The sequence below is a fragment of the Myodes glareolus genome, chromosome X (genome assembly GCF_982192425.1).
Source record: "Myodes glareolus chromosome X, mMyoGla1.1, whole genome shotgun sequence".
Classification (NCBI taxonomy): domain Eukaryota; kingdom Metazoa; phylum Chordata; class Mammalia; order Rodentia; family Cricetidae; genus Myodes; species Myodes glareolus.
The window spans coordinates 20,863,832-20,877,593 of NC_142053.1; the positions used below are offsets into that span (position 1 = coordinate 20,863,832).

A 13,762-nucleotide genomic window follows, 5' to 3' on the forward strand; every position below is an offset into this window, starting at 1 on the left:
GGTGGAGCATCGCATCCAACTCTCTGCCCTCCCCAGGGTAACGCCCTGAAGTCATCTCGAGCAAATGGGTCTTTATTTTGAGTAGCCTTGTAAAGCCTACTAAAGGGTTAACTGTGTGGTCCGTGCTGCTGTGGGATTGCGAGCCTTGCATGGACACAAACCTACCTTGTCTTTTTAAAATGAGAAGGGACTCTTGGGCTTTGTGGCAAATGGTGTTGGGTTTTATAGGGGGGAGATTAATCTCAAATAAATGATTAAATTAAAGCATAAACTGAATTAGAGGCATGCATTTGGGATTTTCCTTACATTTTTATGGAAATTATGAAATACATCCCTTTGTTCAACTTTAAAATTAAACCAACTCAGCTTCTCCACGCAGAAGGAAAGGGGTTCCCAGGACCTGAGATTTTCAGTTTTTCCTTATGTATGGCTTTCTGTATTTATTTTTAAATTTGTGTGTGTGTGGCTAAGGCATTGTTTTGTAGCCTTATTGTGACTTGATTTCATGTTGGACTACTTACCTTTTAGTAACTAAATTCCCAAGCCAATGAAAAGTTCTCTCTCTTACAAGGAGCCCGGGCTCTTATTTATTTCACAACCTTTATTTGTGTATGAGATGAACCATGACATTTAAACTATGCTTGATAGCTTAACAGATTATAAGAACAAAACCAGATGGCCCAAACAAAAATAATGCTTTGATTGCTTTCAAATTCAACACCAAAAATTAAAAACAGCTTTCAAAAAGCCTTGACATTTTTTTTTCCAGAAATGACTTTGAATCATGTATGTATACATGGACCTCCTGACCCCAAATTAGAAGTATATAAAACAAAAATTTAACAATGGCTAGTTAGGAGTATTTTCCTCTTTTATCTTTTCTATAGCCCCATTTTCCCCCTGCAGTTCCTTTTAGAATAAAACTAGATATGGGTATATATTTAATGGCTGCTTTTTAGTTTAATTTGAATGGCGCCTTTTTAAAGGATCCAGTCGAGGTGTTTTCCTTCATGAAGAAAATGGACTTGGTTAAGCGTTAGCAGTTCATAATTCTTCCACAGAAAGCGCTGACTAACGCACAGTTACCTTAACACTGTGTCACGAGGCTCCAAAATAGAACCCGTCCCAGGTCTTTAGCGCAAATGCAAGTTCCATAAAAGCGGTTATTTCATTTTCTAGCTCATTTCGGTATACCTTCAGCATCATTAGGATTACTCTTTTTGAGAACAGTTAGCCAACTAATTCTTTAAAACAGGACTGCGAGAAAACACTGAATTTTCTCCACCCTTGAGACAGTGTGCAGGACAAAGATACACTGCCACTACCTGAACTGCTAAACTACTTTCAGAGTTTGCAGATATTTTTCTCTCTGTGTCTGTCTGTCTTTTTCTCTCTTCTCCCATCCCTCTTCCTTGTTTCCCCCCTCTTCTTGTTCTGTAGAAGACTATTCTGACTCTGATTCCTTTTTTTTCAAATAAACTGTAGAAGAATGAACAAACTTCGTTGCAAATCACAGCTCTGACAGTTCTATTTCCCTGAGCTAATTGCATGTTCTTTTGGAGTTTCTTTTTCCTCTGTTTCCCTTTGTTTTGACAGCAAGAGTCTGGGAAAACAATATACAAATGATCACTTTGCTGTCACGAGTATAGTGAATTTTAAAAATAAATTAACTGTTGAACCAGAAAGCTTCCAGGAGCTTATGGAGCAAGTTCTTTCTCCAAACTGTTCCAAAAACAGATGTGGAAATGTTTAGCTAATTCCCCTCCCCGTTCTCCATGCAGAATTCCTATGTGTCTCTAAAGACATCAGAAGAGATGGGCAGACAGAATTCCCACCTGCCTTCCAGGAGGTTTCAGTTAGACTCTTCACTTTGACCAGTAACACAACAAATACTGATTTGCACTTGAGTTTTTGTGTCTTTTCAAAAGCTTTCTAAACAAACATGGTGGCACACACCTTTACTCCCAGCACTTGGGAGGCAGAGGCAGGCGGATCTCTCTGAGTTCAAAGCCAGCCTGGTCTACAGAGCAAGTTCCAGGACAGTCAGTCCTACATAATGGAGCCCTACCAAAAAAAAAAAAAAAAAAAAACAGCCTGAAATTTCAAAGGCCCTATGTTTTGACCAATATTCAATCTCTCCTCCTTTAAGACATAGATTTATGGTAAGAAAAATTGAAAATTGCTCTTAGTATTTTTTTTAAATTAGGCAGAGCACACTAGAGACAAATACAGCTAAAGCCTACTCTGGGCTCCACATGCACACAGAAAGTCACACACATCCCCTATGGTTGTAAAACCAACAAACAGATTATTCCAGTCTCAATGAAGCTCTGTTGCCTTTAACCACTGCCTCACCTTTCCCGCTCACCCCAGATTCTATTTTTAATTTTCAGAACAGTGGTTATCAACCTTCCCAATGCTGCGACCCTTTAATACAGTTCCTCATGTTATGCTGACCCCCAACCATACAATTATTTTTATTGCTACTTCATAACTGTAATTTGCTACTGTTATGAATTGTACTGTAAATATCTGTTATGCAGATGGTCTTAGGTGACCCCCATGAAAGGGCCATTCGATCCCCAAAGGGATCTCGACCCACAGGTTGAGAACCACTGTTTCTGAAGACTAGAAAGTGATGGCTATAATAAATAATTTGAGCCAACTATATTATAATATCACATTATTCCCCGTAAATTATTTCAACAATATAAAGATGCCCTTTTCATTCCATGGGCACTTTGCAGCTTAATAATATTAGAGAAAAATAATTGGCTCTGTACTGCATATATATGGACTTTTTTACCATTATTCCCTGAAGAGTATAACCTAACAACTATTTTCATAGCACTTACATTGTACCAGGTATTCTAACTAAGCTAGAAGTGAGCTAAAGTGTCCTGGAGGATGGGGCTAGGTTGTATGCTGCCAATATAAGAAAGCTGAGCATCTGCAGATTTGGGTATTACCCCCACGCTTCTGGGGCCAGCCCTCCACAGACAGCGAGGGACGGCGGGATCCATTCTGTTATTCGAATTGCCTTTCGCCACTTTAAACATGGCAGTGCTGAGCTGCAAAAGTAGCATTTTCAGCCATTCCCTGTAGGAAGCTTGACACGGTGACACACATTTGTAGTCTCTCGCCACACCTAAAGGTCACCATTTATAGTCTAGCCTGGCTATTCAGCCTGCCCCATGGACTCACCGGCTCTGCTTTCTGCCCCGCCTTCCCTAGGATTACGGGCAGCCATGCTGCTGTTTTATCTCCCTTCTGGAGAGCTGGTCCTCATGCTTGCCTTGCAAGCATTTTACCCACTGAGCCATCTCCCTAGCACCGATCTCATGAATTTTTAATGTAAAGGATTCATCCATGATTAGTCCAAATATGGGAGATCTTCGGGAGAAGAAGGGAAGCGAAGGAAAATTTTTGCTGAAGGAACTGGTGGGAAATGTATATGCATAAACCACATTTAAGAAAACAGAAAGCTCCTTGTACTTGGTAACTGCAAGGAAAACAAACATTTTGCATCCAGGTGTTAGCAGAGTTTGCCTGGCTGCTCTATAGCTGGGTTCAGGGCAGTATGTTCCATAGTTGAGCCCTGTTTGGTTAAACCAATGAATCTCAGCTCACTGCAGAGAAAATTTGCAGTCAAGGCCAAATGGGGCTCCTGTAATCCATACTCTAAAACCTGTTTTCTAAGCCCACCTGCCAGAAGCGGACAGTAGTCACAAGGTGAGCCGTGCTCTGTGTTTCCCTCCTTCTCGGTCTCTAACTGTCCCTCAGCGCTGAAGATTTCTGGAGAGTTTAGCTGCCATTCTGTTCGCATTCCACAGCTCCTGGGCTGCTGTGTACAGTCCAGCTAGATCTGGAAATACCTTCAGCCTGGCACCTACTCTATAGTCTCCCACTTCCCTTCTTAGCCGTTCAGCTGCCTTCGGCCCCTGTAACCCAAGTCTTCCCTATCCCTTCTTTAGATCCTAAGTTGCTGGCCCATCTCAGCTAGGTGTTAGGAAAGCCAGCTCATGTGATGAAGTCACACTGTGCGGCGAGTGACTTACAGCCATTCCCCGGGACAAATGACTGCCATGTGGGTGTACACACGCACGCCCTTCTCACTGTCCCTGCAAAGAGCAGGCAGCTAGGGAAAGGAGGCTGTTCCGTTTTTCATGATGTGCCTTCAGCAAAAGGGAGCCAGGCCTAAAGTACAGCCTTGAAGTATCGGGCTCCCACTGAGCAAGCTCATTATTAAGTACATTTTGCTCTCCTTTTAATCTCTAGCCTTTCACTTCTCCCCCAGAGCTATGGGACCTCGAGCATAGTTCGCACTGATTTTTATTAAAGTCTTTTCTGAGTCCGGAGGTGTGTTGTCATATACATAGGCATCTTCATTTATTGCCCCTGTTACGTGGCAATCTGTTGCTGGCTCAAAGGAAATGGGAGGAAACAGCTTCTATCTTGTCCCACTTTGGAGATTTGTACTAAATGATTACTGAAACAGTGGCGTCACCAAAGCCCCTCTTTCAGACTGAATGAGAGCAGCGGAACTTGAAAAGTGGGCATGGAGCAAGAAGATAGTCTGAAATGATTGCCTGGGAACCAATTGTCTTGTTTCTTGGAGAATGTAGGCATTTGGTAACTTTTTTTGGATTATTCATGAGAGAAAGGGAGAGGAGGGTTACATGAAGGATGCTTGGGAGAGGGAGAGGAAATGGCTAGTTTAACTCCTGGACCAGAACAGCCTTCAACTGCAGTCTCACTTTGGAGCCTGAGAACAAAAATGAGACGAAAGAATTGCTTTCTTGGTCTAGTCAGAAGCTGCTTGTGGAGAAAGGTTTGGAGAAGGGTTTTGTTCAAGGCAGATGCTCAAGGCCAGGTTGTGAGATCATGGTAAGGAAAGGAGAGGAATGCAAGGGAGACGGAAAAGGAGAACAAAAGGAAGGGAGGGATGAGAGAGAGAAAGCCGTTTCTAAAGCATGCTTAGGACAAGGTGGTTTCTTTAGACACAGATAATAAGGTGACAGTAGTGGGGTGATTTCCTTTCTCTCTCTCTCTCTCTCTCTCTCTCTCTCTCTCTCTCTCTCTGTCTCTGTCTCTGTGTGTGTGTTGTTTTTCTTGTTCTTGTTCTTATTCTAGTTCTTGTTGCTGCTGCTTCTGTCTCTATTGTTGCTTTATGGGGAAAAATCAGCCAGCCTCAGCAGCGACACTTCAGAATAAAGAAAGAGCACAGAGAAGTCACCTTTGGTTTCTTTTTACCCCCTCCCAACACTATACCCGACACTACAGAGAGAATGAAGAGTCATTAGGAAGAAAGGAAACACAGTGCAAGCAAGCAGTCTCCATCAGAAACAAAGCACTTCATCCATGAGAGTACACTCTTCTAGTGGGCCTCCACCCCATGTTTTCCACTCAAGAATTCTCCACATCTGTCAAGAGCAAAGGCAGAGAAAGAGCTGCCTATTTACAGATGGGAAAAGGGAATGTCTTGGGGGGGGGGGGCTTTTTAGCCTGATGCTATGAGTATAGTAGACACTCAATAAATATTAGTCAAAGGATGAAATCATCTATATGGGGAATACTTAGCAGGGAACAAAAGTTAATCCCCACACTTATGTGCATGCATTTCCTTCCAATTCTTAGGCACTTTCTGTTTGATTTATGTGGTTTTCCACATTTAAAGTGAAAGCTGGATTGGATGATGTTTGGTGATGTCCTTCTTTCTCCCCTTGCTGCCTCCCTCTGCTGCCTTGCCTCAGACAGTTCTTCTGAGCTTTGTTCCTTTCTCCCAGTCACTGTGTCTACTACTCTTTCGGGGCAAAAGACACAAAGAACCCAAAAGCTAGCAATGTATCAAGTACAAATGAATCTGAAGCAAAGATCTCAGGAGCTGGTTGGCCAATCTACACATACAACATGAACAAAATGATTTATTTTAAATATAGCACTTCTTTTAAGTCGTTTGTATGCAATATGCATTTAAAATGTAAAATTAAAAGCAGCATGATTGGAGGTATTTTTTGAGAAGGGGTCTTACTCTGTAGTATAAGCTGGCCTTGAAATTGTGACAGTCCTCCTGCCTCTACTTCAGAATTGTTTGGATTTCAATGGAAGCCACCACAAAAGGCTCAGAATGTTGTTTTTTATTTGCTTTTGCTTTTATTTTTTCAATTTTGAGAAAGTCTCACTTTGTAGCTCCAACTGTTTTTTCTTCCTTTTCCTTCCTTTCTTCCTCCCTCCCCCTCTTCTTCCCGAAATTTCTCTGATTTACAAAATGTCTCACTGTATCAGAGAATTTTTTGCTCATCATGAGTTACAAAGCTACTGATGGAGTACCAGATGAATTCTTTTGGTTGTATTTAATTGAGCCTTTCAGCCAGATTTCAATATGTGGTTGTCAGGAATAAAATGAATTTCTCCTTGATTTTTGAAGAATTTGTTATATTGACTTTGGGGAGGTATGTGCTTGTCACAGCGAGTGTCTGGAGGGCAGAGAGGGCAGAGGACAACTATCAGGAGTCTGTCCTTCCACCATGTGAGCTCTAGAGATTAAACTCAGGTCATCAGGCTTGCCTGCAAGTGCCTTTGCCCAATGGGCATCTCACCAAGCTTCTACTTCTGTTTTAAAATTCAATTTGGAGGCTGGAGAGATGGCTCAGTGGTTAAGAGCACTGACTGCTCTTCCAGAGGACCCGACTTCAATTCCCAGTATCCACATGGCAGTTCATAACTGTCTGTAACTCCAAGATCTCACACCCTCACACGTACATGCAGACAAAACACCAATGCAAATAAAAGGAAAATAATTTTTAAAAAATAAATAAATAAAATAAAATTCAATTTTTTTGCTAAGAAAGAAGGTCATAAGGAAGGGCTCGTTTGGATAATATATGTGAGGACATCACAGCCCTTAAGGCAGACTAGGTTGCTCATTTGAATTAAACTCTATTTCCCATGCCTTGATTTCATGTTTAACATGAAAACTGTTTTGTTTGGGTTTCATGCCAATGTACATAAAATAGGATAGCCATCCTGATCAGTGCGGGTTCTCATGCTACACAAGAGGGAGGGGTACGTGCTTCAGACCAGAATAGCATGAGAAAGTCACTTAGAGAATCCATGTGCCATCCCAGGCCCATGTATCTCAGAGCTGGAACACTGGCCTTGCATGCGGGAGGGCCTGGACTTCATCCAAAGCGCCACCGAATAAATAAATAAATAAATAAATAAATAAATAAATAAATAAATAAATAAAATTCCCAAGACGTCTTGTTAGTTATCTTTACCATGCGAGCTACTGCAAATTCATTTCTGCCTTTCATGGAAGTTCCCCTCATCTCTGGGTTTTTCTTCAAAAAACGCATCCTTGAACTTTGCATATGACATAAGGTAACCTGTCTCTTGTGTTTTTGTGTGTTCTAGAATTCCTTCCTGCCTCCTGTGAGTTGCGACCCAACCTGCGGCAAGAATGAAGCTCTTCAAGTTCCTCGCAGCGATTGTCCTCTTCTCCTTCATGCTCTGCAGCTACTCGGAGCAAAATCAGGTGGATGTGCTGTGCTCGACCGATTGGTTCATGGTCACAGTCCACCCCTTCTTGCTGAATAACGATGTGTTCGTCCACTTTTATGAGGTGCATTTGGGCCTGGGATGTCCTCCCAACCAAGTTCACCCACACTTCTACGAGTTTACCTACCGCGTCACCGAATGTGGCATCCGCGTCAAGGCTGTCTCTCCAGACGTGGTTATCTACAGCTCGGAGATTCACTATGCTTCCAAGGGCTCATCGGCTAGATATGTGATCCCCGTGTCGTGTGCTGCCCCTCGACGGTCCCCGTGGCTCACCAAGCCCTACTCCACGAAAGCTGGAAACAATAACAACGCCGCGACCCCGAAGAATGATACGTGCTACCACGTGTTCAGCTTGCCAGAGCCGAGCCAACAACTTAACTGCAGTTGTCCGCCTTCTGTCTTCCAGCAAAAGAGCATGTAAGGCCCACTTCAGCGGACAGAGTCTTCGGAGGCCCATCTTGTGTAGTCATCTGACACCACTGACTACTTCTGGGGACTCATGTGTTCACTCAGATGGCAAGAAGAAACCCATGTAGTGCCCAGATTTGGAGGCTTCTGAAAGACCTGTTCCTAGAATTAGTATATAGCATTTCTACTGCCAGTCAAATAGATGCCATTATGGCTTTTTAAGAAGAATTTTGTGAAGGGCAGATTCATATATAGCTGATTATAACTTCCTTTTTTTTACTATTTTTGTATCTTTAAAAAAATAATAAAATTCTGATGGCACAAAAGTATAAGTTGGGTGGTTTTGCTTCATAAACACATATCTCGCTTTATCTGTGGGCCAGGAGTTAATCTACATGGTGTGCCGCCATCAGTGCCTTGATTTTTCTCTCTAGGATGATTTCCCACCCCTTCAGGTTCCTCTACAAAGCCTTTCCCAGGAGAATCTCTTCCCCTCTATCTCCACTTCCCGTCTTCTGTTTACCACCAATGAGCTTAGCACTAAGTCTCCCTCGTTTGATCTCCAGCTATAGCACTTTTTATGTACAGAAAGGATAAGCTGGCTATCTACAAGTCTCCAGTGATTCTGGGAAGCAGACAAGTCACGTTCCAATGGTCCCAGGCTAGGTTCCCAAGGCTGAGCTGGATCATAAGCTTTACAGTACTTTGATAAAAAGCCCTCCCACCCCCAACATATAAACTGTCAGAAAGCAGCCCCAAAGTGTGGCTGTCCGTTAGCTTTCTCAAAGGCTTGGAGCAACAAGAGGAAGTGAATAACTCAACTATTTATTATGCAGTGAAGTTACATGCAGACCTGGCTCTGGACACCAAGGAAATGGTAGCGAGAAGAAAGGGACTCCGAAATTGAGGTCACGTAGCTAGTAAGCAAATAAGTAAATAAAGATAAATTCAGATAGTGACAAATGCTATGAAGAACTTCAAAGACGGTGACATGGGAAACTGGGGAGGGACCAGGCCTCTGAGGTCCTGCCCTTTGAACTACGTCTTAGATGTGAAGGCAGGGAAAATCTGGGGAGAGAATATTCCAGATAGTAGAAACATCTCATTTAACCCTCACTACAACCTTAAAAAAAAGAGCTTTTATCACACCCTTTTTAAAAATAAGAAAACTCGACTTGGCAGAAGCAGGAGGATTGCTACAAGTTCAGACTAATATGATCTACATAGTGAGACTGTCTCTCTCTCACACATGGGGTAAGGAAGTTGAGGCATGAATGATTAAGAAAGCAGTTCAAGGCCATATGCCTAGTAAGAATCAGACTCTTAAAAACATCATGCTGTACATCAGAAGCATAAAGTTCTTATTTATCAATAAAAAATGCTGTTTAAAGAGGAAACTAATGTTTAGGAGAGATGGCTTGGTGTTTAAACCACTTGCTGCTTTTCCAGAAGACCCAAGTTCAGTTCCCAGAACCCATATCAGGCAATTGATGAACATTTATAACTTGAGTTCCAGGAGATCCAAATTGTCTAGCTCTGTTGGCACCAGCACACATATGCCTACCCACATGCACACACACACACACATCTACACATAGTTAAATATATTCAAATAAATCTTGAACTAAAAAGGACACAATGTTTTAGCACATTTTTTCTCATTAATAAAGGTGAAATGCTTTAGCAGACGAGTAAGTACTTGAAAGGAAATCATCAAGGGAAAAGATTCAACTATGGTTGTTAAAGAACCAGATTCATCTCAGTATCTCTAGTCCTTTCTGATAAAATGCCAGGTAGCAATCCCTGGAAGTAAGATATGGATGCAACAAATGTTTACTGCAGTTATCTGATATGTCAATCATTGCATTAGATCTTGGGAACTCAATGACTGACAAAACTAACACAATCTCATGTGATAGAGGCAAGGAAAGATGCCTGCAGAGTTGGAGGCTTCAAAGGCTATTCAAGCCCAGAGGATGGATTTGCACAAGATATGAGGACCAGAGCTGTGATCATTGAAGAAAGGGCCAGTAGTCTATTCCAATATAGTGGAGGCAGGGCAAAGGGGCAGATGATGATGGGAAACGATGAAATTGGGAGGGAGGGAGAGAGGGAGAGAGGGGGAGAGAGAGAGAGAGAGAGAGAGAGAGAGAGAGAGAGAGAGAGAGAGAGGGAGAGAGAGAGAGAGAGAGAGAGAGAGAGAGAGAGAGAGAGAGAGATCAAAGATGACAGAAGTGACCACAGAATGATGTGTGGAAAGATTGAGAAGAAAGCCAGATCAGTTCTAGTCACCAGGGCAACAGATAAAAACCAAGATAGAGTAAGCCTGCAATTCATGAAAGTGGGGACCACTGAGAAGGATCTTACATGAAAGTTCGTTTCGTTGAATTAATATGAAGGAGAAGGCCATTTTAGGTAAAGAGAATGGTAAAAAAGAAACGTGCAAAGAGACCTGACTCTCCCTTCCCAACAGCTATGGGTGGGGCTTGGTGAGGCCCGCCCTGCTTCCTCCTGAAGTTTTAGCTGTCTTGATCTTGTGTGGGTCTGATACATGTAGTCCCTGCTGCTGTGTGGGTTATGATGTGCAATGTCCCCCATGCTCCAGTGGATGGCCCTACCAGCACACATACTGGCACCCCTAAATGAACTCATGGGTTAAAAGAAAATAGTATATGAGTTTGAAGTGAAAAGTTCCAAGGAGGTATGGGAGACACTGGGAGGAGGCAGGAAGAGTAGCCTTTTATTTAAAAACTTATGGTATACATGCATAAAATTCTCAAATAATAAAAGAAAACATGCACGCAAAGAACTGCTGATCAGTAATCATATTTTACATACTTGACAACACAATATCATCAAGCAATATCTTTAATCAGTAATAAGGACTGAGACGTGGCTCTGGAAGAGCACAGAGCTATCCTAACTATTGAGTCATGTCACCAAGCCCTAGAGCCTGGGTTTCCCGTTGAGTAATTAAGTTGCCTTGTGATACACGACTCCGAAAGAATGCTTTCATTCTTTATTGCGGTAATGCTCAGTTCATGTTTAAGGTACCATGATTTCTAAAACTCCATAGCATCATGTTCAGCATGTTTGTAATAATAGCAAGAAATGCTTGGTTGCCATTAAGGAAATGGGCATGTTTACTTTTCAATTTCTAGAAAAACACAAAGTGTCTGCACCATTTTTTTTTTTAGAATAATTGCTTGTCAGATCTTTAAAAGTTAGAGCTGTACTGAGATGTTTCACCCATATACGGGGACTCAGAGTAATGTCCAGTTGTTTTGTTGCTGGGCCAAGGATGCAACTCACTAATACAATGCACACATAGTGTGTGCAAGGCCCTGGGTTCAGTCTCCCAGCACGGTGAAAGATTGCTCTTGGAGTCCCATAACAGTGAATCATATTTCTAAAATACTGTTTATTTATTCTTTGACCAAACCGTATTTTAATTGTGTAAAGTACATGTATATATGCACATATATATAAATGCTAAGGACAAAGGAAGGTCTTATCAATTTTAGTGTATAAGCTCTTCTTATTACATTTTTATTTAGTGTGTGTGTGCCTATATGCTTTGTGTCTGTATCTATGTGTGTGCATGTGCCTTTGTGTGTACATGTGTGCCAAGGCATGTGTATGGAGGTCAGAGAACAATGTTATGAAGTCACTCTCTCCTTCCATCATGTAGGTTCTGGGGATCGTACTCAAGTCCTCGGTTTTGGTAGCAAGAGCCTTTACTCTCTGAACCATGTCATTGGCCCTATAACCCATTTCTGAAGTGTATCTAAATATTCCTGTTTCTCTTTCCCTCAGCCAATAATGAAAATCTGGTCAAACATTAGCTTAAACTGTTCATACACACACACACACACACACACACACACACACACACGCATGCACCTCATTTTAAAAGTATGTTATCACAAAATGAATGTTTATTGTAAGACAACAGCTAAACTCTACAAAATGCCTGTTGCTTCTAATTAGTGTTAATCCTATGACAGATTTCTACAATGTCCTGTTTAAGCTCTAATTATAGCTCATTCTTCTCAAAGAGAGAAGCAGAGTTTCAGTTCTGTGATTTTCTATGACTCTTTCAACAAATGAGGTGAAATTTTAGCTTCTAAATTCACTTTAGCTATACAATTACCAAAACGGTTTGCATTAATGAACTTATCGCTGGATAATGAATTACCCTCAAACACCAAAAAGCCCTTATTGTCTTCCTGGTGGCGGGAGTCAGAAATCTGGGTAAGACTTAGCCAGGTGCCCTGGCTCCGGGTCTCTGGGGAGAGCTGTAGGAGATAGGCGCAGCCTTATTAACCCTTGCCCAGAGCTGCAGAATCTGCCTTCAAGTTCACTCAAGAGGTTACTGGCAGGAGAGCCTATCCATAAGCTGTCCAAGAGGCCTCAGGTTTCCTCACAAGTCAGTTAAAGAAAAAAAGGGAAAGGAGGGGAAGAGAGAAGGGAGGGGAAGAGGATGGGAAGGCAGGAGGGCCACGTTGGAATTCATTTTCCAATCTCAGGACATCCTGTAATTTCTGCCATATTCTACCTATCAAAGGAGTCTCTAGATCAGTAGTTCTCAACCTGCGGGTGTGACCCCAACTGCCATCTGTGAAAACACAGATATTTACATTACAATTCATAAGGGCAACACAATTACACTTATGGAATAGCAACCAAAGTAATTTCTTGGTGGTGGGGGGTCACTGCAACATGAGGAGCTGTATTAAAGGTACAAGTATTAGGGAGGACGAGAACAACTGCTCTAGGCCAGGCGGCAGTGGAGCACGCCTTTGATCCCAGCACTCCAGAGGCAGAGACAGGCAGATCTCTGTGAGTTCGAGGCCAGCCTAAAGATACAGAGAAACCCTGCCTCAAATAAAACTTCTCTAGAGCCTATCCACATGCTAGGTGACAGAATACCCAGAGTGGGGCTATGGGGAGAATACACAGAGTGGGGCTATTAGGGACACAGAGTGGGGCTATTAGGGGGCGGGGCTACTGGAAACCATCATACAGGCCACTACCATACCCTCCATCTGATTACATTGCAAACTACACAGATGCAACATTCCTCAATTGATTCATGTATTCATGGAAACACAGCCCTCTTCAATTTAGTCACATAAATAGATATGTCAGCAAATTGACGGGGTGCAAAGCACACGCTCCCCCACTGCAGCACCTTTGCCCCAGTCTCTTCTGCTGTCTTTGGGGGAGATAAGTCCCACAAGTTGCAAACGTCACAAGATAAACTGAGGATTGGTAAAAATCCTGCCCCAGGAAGCCTCTATTTGCTTTGTAAAAAGACATTGGTCTTCATTTTAAATCAAACGAGAAGTGTAAAATAGAAATCAAGCTTCATAAAATGGCATTGGCTAGACATACTCAGCTTGTTTCAAATTTTACCCACAATAGTGATATATAAATTGAACAATCTTCTTCTATGAACCTAGGGCTGGAACTCAGTGGTAAAGTACTTGTCCTGGAACCAATCTTTTACACTACAAAACATAAACCAAAAGCATCCTCTAACGCAATTCTCATCAAACAATCAATCTTTGAGGGGAGTCGTTGAGACAGGGTGTCTCTCTGTAGCCCTCCCCAGCTGTCCTAAAACTTGCTCTGTAGACAAGGCTGGCCTCGATCCACCTGCTTCTTCTTCCTGAGAGCTGGGATTAAAGCCATTGGCCTCCACACCCAGCATGGTTTTCAGCTGTGTGCACGACTACTCTACTAGTATGCACACAAACTAGAAGGCATACAGATAATTCTAAAGAAT

At 42.3% G+C, this 13,762-nt stretch overlaps 1 protein-coding gene across 4 annotated transcripts in view; it reads left to right on the forward strand.

Annotated features, from left to right (window-relative positions):
- The window catches only part of Plac1 (placenta associated 1), a 165,627-nt gene extending 157,324 nt beyond the window's left edge, over nucleotides 1–8,303 (forward strand). For all 4 annotated transcript variants that reach the window (XM_085684640.2, XM_085684639.2, XM_048450286.3 and 1 more), the window contains exon 2: nucleotides 7,417–8,303. In XM_085684640.2, coding sequence (XP_085540766.1) covers nucleotides 7,463–7,984 — 522 coding nt within the window. In that variant the 5' untranslated portion in view covers nucleotides 7,417–7,462 and the 3' untranslated portion in view covers nucleotides 7,985–8,303. The remainder of the gene's footprint in view (nucleotides 1–7,416) is intronic.
- The last annotated feature ends 5,459 nt before the right edge of the window (nucleotides 8,304–13,762 follow it).